At 39.6% G+C, this 10,858-nt stretch overlaps 1 protein-coding gene across 1 annotated transcript in view; it reads right to left on the bottom strand.

Annotated features, from left to right (window-relative positions):
- Window positions 1–10,510, bottom strand: part of KDM5A (lysine demethylase 5A) — a 48,667-nt gene extending 38,157 nt beyond the window's left edge. Inside the window, exons 1-6 of the mRNA XM_088521561.1 lie at window positions 10,337–10,510; window positions 8,425–8,502; window positions 7,231–7,353; window positions 6,151–6,321; window positions 5,552–5,686; window positions 274–379 (exon numbers count right to left, since the gene is read on the bottom strand). Of these exons, the coding sequence (XP_088377687.1) occupies window positions 274–379; window positions 5,552–5,686; window positions 6,151–6,321; window positions 7,231–7,353; window positions 8,425–8,502; window positions 10,337–10,504 (781 nt within the window). The 5' untranslated portion in view covers window positions 10,505–10,510. The remainder of the gene's footprint in view (window positions 1–273; window positions 380–5,551; window positions 5,687–6,150; window positions 6,322–7,230; window positions 7,354–8,424; window positions 8,503–10,336) is intronic.
- Window positions 10,511–10,858: the final 348 nt, after the last annotated feature.

The raw sequence follows: 10,858 nt of genomic DNA on the forward strand, positions 1-10,858 counted from the left end.
ACATCTTGTTCTCATTTCCAGTCTCTAAGTACATGCTAAAGCTGCTTAATCATTATGAGTACTATATAATACAGAGCTGAAACTATGCCAAGTTACATGAAGCGTCCTGTAAATCTTTCTTATGAATTAAACCCTAAAACATTTAGCTTTCTTTTTCCAGTTACAATGATATGCTTGCTGCTTACTGTTGTCTCTAAAGACATGCAGAAAAATTTCAGTCTGTTCCAAGCTATGTCACGCCTTTACAAACTGATAAACTCAAGACTGAGTTACCCTCTTTATCCTTCGCTCCCAATGCCAGGCCCATCATCTTAGGTCCAGCTCCAAAGATCTGCAGCTTCTTTAGTTCGGTATTTCTACTCATTTCTCCTGCTTCAGCCTAAAAATAAGACCACATCAACATATTTTACTGTCCCATAATACCCAACATGAGTTCATCAGAAGAAAGGAAATACAAGGCATGATTTTCTTTTTCCTAAAGCCAATGAAGAAAAAGGCAAGAGGGAGGAGAGGAAAGGCAACATGGGGACCATTTTCTCAACTTTACAAATCCTTGCCCATCTAGTGTTATGAGAGATCACAGAGGATCACCTATAAGGCAAACAATAGGTCTGAAATTCAACAGTAAGAATGCCATGGCAATGTTTTCCAAAAAAAATCACCACGATATAGGAAAAGCATTTCAATGTTAACACTTACCTTGTTCCTGCTTCCTTAAGTGAATACACACACATAACCCTAATGAGCTCCAATATGTTTCCCTTAAGTCTGGTTGGGGTTGATATGAGATTAAATGTTAAGACTACATCTCTCTCACATCACAGCTACCCACAGTGCCCTTACAGTTTCCGAGATGAAAGGACCTACTAAGTAACACAACTCCATGCTCCTTGCATGCGTTTGGCTGTTCTCTGAAGTACCTCATTCAATTCAACTTATTCCTGTTTCCCATTCCTAATCAGGATCATTTTCCCACATCATTGCCACTCGCCTAACAGCAAAAAGAACCCCCATATCCTGTTTTATCTGCATTGCAGTCACCCTGGTATTTTTTTTACACTTGCCTCCCTATGCCTTGAAAATCCTTTCTGAGCTGGTATAGGAGACCACTAAATTCTCGTCATTCATAAACCCCAAATTCAGTGATCTTAAAAGATGTCAGTAAGCCCACCAAATTAAAAATTAAGAGTTTAATTCTGAAGCTAGTGGTTGATAGATGATACTGCAACAGTTATTCTCTATAGAATTATGGTCTGATATATCACGTATAAAATAAGCTCCCTTGTGGCAGCATAAAATAAGCTCCCTTGTGGCAGGCATTCAGTCGCAGCTTTTATCAAAGCTCCCAGCGATCACATCTCACTGAAAAAGCAATAAACAACTTCTCAAAAAAAAATTGAAGAAAAAAGAACTTCAAAGATAATTCTCCTGCATTCAGGCTAAATCTGTTGCTTTTCTTCCAAAAGATCCTTAAAAAAATCTAATTTGCTAGTCATTATGACTTGCAGAAATTTTTCAGCAATGTTTAGAGTAATTACTCCCACTGATTTGTGTATAGCAGCATTCGTTATACTGCCTTGCACCTTTGAAAACTGTTGGAAATTTTCTAATTTTGCTGCTCTATATGTCGCTACAGAATTCTTTTCAATTTAAATGTATATTATCAACCTGGCCTTTTTAGAAACAGGTCTGAAACTGCACTCTAACTAGCTCAAAGAGATTTTTCTTATGAATTTTTCACTTTTTGGCTGATAAAATTTGAGGTAAAAATGACTATTTTTTATTGATCAGGAAAGCCTACAAAACGAAGGCTTTCACTTCCAAATAATATAAAATGACAAATAAACATCACTTACCAATATCCCTGAGCAAAATTGAGAAAACTTTTTTTTTTTTTTACATAGCCCCTCAGTTCCCATTTTCCCACAGCACATCCATTCTTTCAACTAACAGAAGTTGTCATGATCCCCCCCATAACATTCTTCACCACAGCACAATTTTCCATCATTTCAGTAACACTGATTTCAGAAGCATTCAGTAGCATTAATTCTCCTTCCTGATATTGTGATCCATGATATCTGAAACACAATTTAACTATTAACGGCACTCTCTCTTTGGTGTTAGAATTATGTTTAGAAATATATTGCCAAAATACAGCTTCATGAATCTATTGCCAAGATTTATTCTGATTCCATCAAACTTAAGCAGATGCAACCTGCTTCAAACCTAAGGGGGAGAAAAGGTACATGGCTTTAAAAGATCAAGTTACATATTGAAACAGAAACGTATTTAAAAAAAAAAAAAAAAAAAAAACAGAAAAAAGAAACAGATTCTCACAAAACTTCATAAATAGTACCTGCTTACTGAAAGTTTAAGTTGTGAATACCAAAGTCATTCAAAGGGCAGGCTTTCTGCAGTGTCCTCCAAGACTGCATAAGAACCAAACTGAAGGCTGCAAATGTATGGAAACTGACCCCTTGTATTCCGGTCGCCTGCACACTGCTAACGACACGGAACTCAGCCATGCTCTTCCTTTCTATTTTTGCATGCAACAAAAATCAACTTGAACAAACTAAAATTCTGTGCTCAAGTCCTCTTCTTCCTGCAGACATCTCTGTTCCTTTTACCTCCTCAACTGAAAGCAAACCCCCAAAGATTTCCTGTATAAGAGAGAATCCAATAACATGATCCTGTTAATTTGATTCAAAAACTTCAGAATATAAGATGTCCCGATGTCCTCCCATCAACTTCAGAAAAATTACTTTCCAAGTCCCTCAACTACTATATGTAAAACCAGAATAATTGCAATCAGGAATAATAATCTTTTTTTTTCCATCTCCCAGAGTGCTTTTCCTTGGCACAGAAGTATTCTCAAATCATAAAAGGGAAATTTCATTAATTCTGCTATTCTGAAACTATCAGAATTTGTAAAAGAAATCTCAAAGCAGTTTTATTATTTAGAATTGTTTTAATTATTTTGGAAACTTCTTTGGACTTAAAGTTAATATCAATTTTACAGTAATCATCTTGGAAAATATAGTTTCTTTCAGTCCTGTATCTCTTTTGCAGAAGTAATCATGATTTACATAACCTCATCAGACAAAATCCTTGCCAGTTAAAACTCACCCTCACAGATTATCTGTGAAAATCTTTCTTTCTAATAAAGAATTCCCTCACTCCTAAATTTAACCTATCCTTAAGGGCTATTCTCAAATGCTAAACTTTATCTTTTCTTGCCCGTTCCTTTACAAAGCCTCTTTTTGCCCCTTTTCCACAGTATCCTCCCTTCTCCCTCCTCTCTTGGATATTTTCATTCCCTTTTCTCTAAGGAAAGCTAAGGCATTAAATTCAATTCTAAGCAGAATCCCTCATCACCAAAATTAACCTCTTCCTATTTCTTCCACTATTATTCAGAGACAAGACAGCCAACCGGTATTTAATCTTAGTATCCAAAGATTTCCAATCTTCTGTAACAAAGGAGAATTCTCACTGCCTATTTTCTTTCATGTTTCACTTACTCTAAAAATTCAAAATTTTCTTTTCTAAAATAGGCCACCCTTCCACTTTAAGCATTTTTTTAAATCAGCAACTTTTTTTTTCCTGCTTTCTTTTTCATCTCCCAGTTCTTAGGTAAGTTATCTCTGAAGAGAAGATGCAGAGCATAGTTAATCATGCTCTTTACCCAGGCAGCAGACTACCACTCAAACGTCTCAGCTATATCAGAATTCTGGCAAGATTTTGCATTACTTGCAAATTACCTGTGCTCCGAACACTATGTGTTCTCTGGCACAGTACCACGCATACACCTCAAACAATAAACAGTCCCATCTATAAGGAGGAGTTGCACTGGTATCAGGAACTTTTTCTTTGCATTCCCCAGATACACATATACAGATATATACCTGGGCTCTGGAAGGCAAATCTCTCTAATTCAGTTAAATCAGCTCTGGAGCTGGACTCAAAAATATCCAGCTTCCAATTTAGCCAAAAAAAAAAAAAATCTGACCAAGTGCAATGAGGTTCTCTTGCACTAAAGAATTAATTTCAGCCATTCTAATAATTGTAACGCATGAAGTACAGCTACAGACCTTATAAAAGACATTTTAATATATACATATTTCTTGCAGATTGTCCAAGATCATCCCTCTCAGTATTGAAATTCAGGCCCTTTAAATGGAACAGAGCAGCTGTACAGTGCCAGGATCAAAACAGAATCACTTCAAAAGTAAAATAAAAAGTATCATTTTTCTATTGAAACCAGCAGGAAAGAAATATCCTGTAGGATCTTAATGCAGTGACATATGAAAAAAGGCCATACTACACCACCCCACAACACTGGTTCCTATCCAAAGCAGCATTCTACCTAAAGAATGAGTACAGCAGTTCCTGCAGTACTCTTCGCTCATTCTGGGTAGCTCACTAATGATGCATGATTGCAGAGATCTAGGATGATCACAGCCTTGAACTGATTCTGTGATGCATTTTTATATGGTTACCATAAAGTGAAGTTGCTCCAGTAAGAAAGGAAATAAGATTAAAAACACACTTTACATGAGTCATTACATGACAGGAATCTCTGAATCAGAGAAAAAGATGACAGTCTATAACAGCAGAGGATACTCACAGAAGGTAAAAATAGGGAAATCTCAGTGACAAGAAACATGCACTTGGAAAAAAAACATCCTTTCAACTGCATCTAAAAAAAATTCAAGACTTCTAGAATAGTATGAAGCAAGGACTAAGAATTGGTTACACATAAACCCAGCTTTTATCCATATGCCACACAGACCAGACCTAAAAAATTTGAGGATGTCATCCCCAATAGAAAACTTACTTGTCAAAATCAGAAGACCTGCTTAAAATAGCGCAAAAGAAGGACTGGAGACGTCAGGACAAGCCTCCCAGACTACTTCTAATGATACAGTATTCAAAGTGGCAGTAAAGCAGTCTGAAGCAAGATTTAGTGGGAGTTACTCCTAGGATTTAATATAGTCTAGTAAATACCAGATGTTTCCAAAATACCACTAATCCAGATGAAAAAAAACTGCATTTCAGTAGAAAAACTGTGGAATTCCTGCAGTTTTAGCCATCACTGACCATCCGCACTTGTATCTGTGTCTTTTTTTCCACAAAAAAAGCCTGTCCAGCATGAGGTAAGTCAGTCTTAAGTGCAATTTCCACAATTAATAAAGACTTATCCACACATGTTTATATAACTAAAGAACATTTTGCAATTATTTTTATTTGTTCAGTTTTTACAAACATATTCACTGTCAAGGTACATAGCCCACTTGCAAATAAATAAAAAGTGTTTTTTTAAAGTTTTTACCTAAACAGTGCAGGACCACAAGCAAACCAGGCCTCAAAGTGACATTTTTCTCTGGATTTTATTTAAGTGAAGACTTAAATAGTGCATTTGAGTGAACTCCAATAGCCAAAGGCTGTTCCACTTTCAACACTATTGTATTGGTACAAGGCATAATCTGTCTGTAATAATCAAATAATCTGTAATAATTTGTATCTGTCTGTAATAATCAAATAATATGGGTACCTGGGACTTGACACGTCTGGTTCTCTTCAGCACCACATTCATTCTTGTACCCTGCTTTGGGGAAGCCTGAGCATCAGAGCTGGGGTCCTCAGCCTCCACTTTTTCCTTAAGGTCCAAATTTGGCTTTTGGATGCCCTAGAGGATCAGAGCACAGGACACCAGGTTGGTTAAACACGGTATTAAATTCTGTGGCCTGTGAATCAAGGCAGTGCATGAAGTCACACAGCACTACACACAACCCTTGGAATAAATCCACACACACTTGAAACAAGATGAAGAATCTCAGTCATAGGCTAACCAAGTGAGACAAAGACATCTTTTCCATCACATATAACATCCTTAAGTAGCCTTATTTTGCATCTCAATAGGGTTAAGTCTTACAGAAAAAAAACAATCTACTAGCAGATTACAGGTCAAATTACAGTCTATAGTGCTATTCCGCCACAGCAATGAAGGAGGGAGCTCCTAAGTTTGTTTATGCAGCTGAAGCTTCTCAATGTGTAGAACCCTATGCCATAGTTTCTTTTACAGTGACAAAAAACATTGTTCTGTGTACACTCTGGCTCCTGTCTTGACATCCTGAAAGAGATGTGGCTCACCATAAGGCTGACCCCAGACTGGAAGAGCTCATACGGGTATAAAATCCGTTCATAGTGAGACTTAAGTAATGATCCTGTGCCTTTTCCTGGCAGGTAGCCAAGCCGACTTGCCACTTTCGACCATTTCTTCTCTTTGGTGACCACCTCAAAGCCTCCTTTGCTGGCAACAATCTGAAACACACAAAAAAGTTAAGGACTTGGAGGTTTTCTGACTGCATAAACCAAGAACTGATTAAACCAACCAAATGATAAAAGGTCTATTAAGAGTCAACAGAGCCCTGAATTCAGCTTTTGCTTCTTGAAAGACTGGTATTTCAAGACTGTATTTAACCTAGTTATTTCATACTTTTAAAAAGAGAAATTTCCTCGTAAATGACTATTAAGGAATGAACTGTCCCAGACAACAAGAGTCTGACAGTTAAGATTTCTGACATGTTGAAAAAAAATACAAACACATTCTCAGACAAAACAAAACAAACAAACCAACCACACTCTCACTTGAATTCAGTTTCTCACCCCAAGAGAGTTTCAGGTGAGAAACTGAATTCACCTTCCAATTAATTCAGCTCAGCTGCTATTACATTTGACTTGTTTTGGGTCTAGTAATTAAACATAAAGAACTGTTGTTGATTATCTATGATTAATATTTACATAAAATTAAAAATGAATTCATTGTCACAAAGCAATGATGATAGCATATGAGTTGCTTCCCTTGAAATACAGGCCACATTGCCACTGTCCACAATGCCACTTTGTAGTTTCACTACCAAGCAGCTAAAACCAAAACAAAATGTAATTTCATTTATATCATTATATATTAGCAGTAGCTTTTCATTATATTTCTTTATACATAAGGTCCAAATTCCACACTTAACATTCCACAGACTACTGGAAATCTCAGTGCAAAAACATTTTGTTACTGGAGTGAAGTCTATGCTTAGACTTTTCTCTTTTTTCTCCCCTCTTTCAACTAATCTTTGTATTTTCTACGCACTCCCTATCCTTGGCTTCTTGAGCTTGCATGAAATACAACCTCAGGTCACAGAAGTTCCTGGCTAAGTCCTGCAAGTGGTTACTCACTTTGCTTAGAGCATAGAGATCCAGTATTTTTCTCTCCACCACAGGGATTTTTAAATTGGATCCTTGGAGTTCCCAAAATTTTGCTAACTGATCCAAGAAGTCCAGCTTCACTCTGGTCATTGCCTGTAATCAAAAACAGAAGACAAATGTGCATTTCCAAAAACAAGCATGAAAATACTACCATACAGTCCTGAGAAGGCACCTAACAAGTTCCTATAATTGTTCATATTTACGAAATGTGACCTGCAAGGTGATGCTTTTCTTAGTTTTGTCAAAAATACATAAAAAGAGAAGACTTCATAAACAGAATATTATATATATTTCTCTCTCCACAATCAAGATCCTATAAGCCAAATCCTACCTAACAATTTCTCTTTTTGAAGAAAAAAGACTTAAGCAGCAGCAGCATCTCAGGAAGAAACACAAGAAAAATTATTAAAATAGACATACGATGTTTAAAAAAATAGATAAATAGTTATTAACAGTTTTCCTGCATACCTTAACACTGCAAAAGGGTCTATTCCCTTGAGAATTTCTGGAGTATCAAAATCACAGCCAAATACATTACATTTTTGGTACACAAACAGAGCAAGACTTTTGCGGAATGTTGTAAGGAAAGGAAAAAAACAAGACAGACTGGAACCTGCACTGTTTTCAAGAAAGCTTCCATGCTTTTCTGAAACTTAAAATTAAGTAACCGTAAATAAACCTATAAAAACAAATAAACAAAAAACAACAACAACAAAATAATACTTAATTTTGAGGCTTAAAATGCATTATCAAGGTATTTAAGCATAAGGTAGCCAGAAGCATAAGAATAGCAGTATACATTCTTGGAGAAAATATACATATATATAAACACACACAGAGTGCCTGTGGAGGTTTAAAGGCTAGATACTGGCTGCTCTTACTACACAATATGGTACTTGGCATCCATTTTAGACATTTGCAGCTGAATGTGAAAAACTCTTGTGGTTATTTTGGGTAATAAAATAAAAAACAGACTTTTCTCAAAGACACGGAGAACTATTTTACCCAAACTCTGCCCGTGCCAAGTATAAACATTGATGTGGTCTATAGGTTTCTAAAGTCTTGCCACCCACAAACCTGCCAAGACACAAATCACCGCAAGGAGAGAGCTTGCACTGCTTTCAGTGCAAATACAACATTTTATCACCAGAGGAAAAAGCTCACCTCCAGTTCATTCAGACGCTGGATTCGTGGAGTGAAACGAAAACTCTGTACTTCACATGCAAATGGTGGCTGCCAGTCCTAAACAGGGACAGAAAGACTTTTTAGTATTTCAAGAAACCTCTGAAAAATATGCAAAGAAAAAACCCTAACTTCTGAGCAACCAAGTTTCCAACAGTTAAGGAGTTTCTTGGTACATTTTGCAATATGATTTTCCAGTGTTAGGATATTATTATGCTTTTAACACAGTGTTCTTCCCATAACAGAGTCACAAGCAACAGATCCTCATAAAATTCAAAATATAAAAGAAATATGGTTTAAGGCAGTTCCTTATCCTGAACTAAAATATGAGAAATGCCCTGTAGGTTTCTGGTTATTTCTTTAATAAATAAAAATCTATATATCCTGTATAGAGCAAAATCTCACTATCAACAGTTTAAAATACTAAATAAAATACATTATTACGTCTCTAACTTTAATCATGTCTACCTACAACCATACTTCAATAAAGATAGGAAGACTAATCAGGGGTCTAACATCAACATAGCCAAGTAATGACTTTCTTAATATGATCAGCAGTCATTCAGCCATAAATACCTCTCAGCACCATTCCTCAAACTGAGTTATGTCATCAAAAGAAAAAAAAAAAAACACATTCATCTCTTTACTAAGACACCTTAAATCTTTGTATAAAGTCTGCCTGGCAAAATAAAAAAGGTACAATGAAGTAAGTACATTTTAAGTGGACAACAAATAAACATTTATTATAGCCTCAAGCTTCTAATAATGGAAAAGAATAATGAACCCGTAAGGCCAGTATAAAGTGTCTGATATAGCCCTTATTGCAGGTTGCAAGTCGACCTGCCCCTGCGTCTGCAAAACACTGCACCACAAACAGCTAAATAATCATGCAGAAACACCATCATGTTTGACCGCTAAGAAAGTTCTAGTTTTTCCTCAACGAACAGGGTCTGGATCAGTTTCTTGTGGCCTCTCAATCTAAGCCATTCTGCTTATTTTAGAAAGGGCAGCCCCTCGGAGGTCAAGTTTTCACACTGTCACTAAGCCCACTAAACAGATTCCAGCAACCCGACAGACCAGGAAGAAGGGAAGGGTCATAAAATCCAATCAGACTCCTGGGCACAGGATATTCTAAATTACATTCTCTTATTTGAGGTTCTTCTTTCTCCCTCCGCATTCGTTATTCTCTTATCTTATGGATGTATTTAAGGTTTATTGGGATGTTGATGGGCTCTAAAAACATTTTTCTAGGTCCCCTGTGATCTTGTCAAATGGTTTCCCAGGTCACAGACCAAACTATGATAAACGACAATCCATCCGCCAGGTCACCCGAAATATTGAGCTTGTACTTTCTAAGCTGCTCGGAATAAACATGATTCCTCTGCTCAAACAGGTAGGCAGCTCTTCTATTAATAGCCACAGGATTATGTTTATAGATAAAGATCCACTAAACAACAAAATCCTCCCCGCTCACCTCCTGCTAAGTAGTAAACACTTTATTTCTCATGTAACACCTTTACAGAGTTGAGATTGGCAGTTGTAAGCGTGTGGGTTTTTGGAAGAAAGAAAGCAGAAGGTGTTTGTTTGCTTTGTTTTTTGATGTTGTTTTTGTTTTAAGCAAGGAGGGCGTGAAGCCCTGGACATGACCATGCATGACCCGCTCCTTATCTGCCCCAGAGCAAGCCCTCAGATAAAATACCCGCCCCGGGCACCGCGGCCTAAGGGGCCAACCCGCACGAAGGCCCGGGCAAGGAGCAGGACAGAGACCCCGCACGGGGTCCAGCTCCGAGCACGGCCGCCGGGAGCCGGCGAGGGGCCTCCCCGGGCGCCCCCGCAGCCGCCTCCGCGTCGGGAAGCCCAGGCAGCCCCGTCGCGGCGCAGCCCCGGGCGGTACCTTGGGGGGCCGGATCTTGCAGATGCCGGTTTTCTCGGCCAGGGCGCGGATGCGGCCGATGAAACCGAGGGGGTCGCTGAACTCCTCCCAGCTGGGCTCGAACACGGGGCACTCGGGCGGCGGGACGAACTCGGCCGCGTAGCGCGACCCGCCGCCGCCCCCCGACATGGCGGCCGGGGGGGTGGGCAGGGCGCTGCGGGGCCGCGGCGGAGCGGGGGGAAGGGGCGCCGGGGCGGCTCGGGGGCCGCTCAGGGGCGCGCGGCGGGGCCGGGGCGCATCCTGCGGCGGGGCTGGCGGCGGGGCCGGTGCCGGGCGGCGGGGGCGGCTCTTGCACCGCGTCGCGCCCCGTCCCCCTCGGCCGCCTCCCCCCTCGGAGCCGCTCGGGCGCTCGCTCCAGCTCCCCGCCGGAAGCTACGCGGCCGCCTCGAAGCCCTCCCCCCGGAACTCTAGTGCCTGTGGTCTTCCGCTCGACGAAATAGTCCCGCCCTGGCCGCGGAGCGGGCGGCCCAGGCCGGCCCCGCC

Source organism: Tinamus guttatus, unplaced genomic scaffold (assembly GCF_059628265.1).
Source record: "Tinamus guttatus ecotype Peru unplaced genomic scaffold, ASM5962826v1 Tinamus_guttatus_pri_ptg000125l, whole genome shotgun sequence".
Taxonomy (NCBI): Eukaryota; Metazoa; Chordata; class Aves; order Tinamiformes; family Tinamidae; genus Tinamus; species Tinamus guttatus.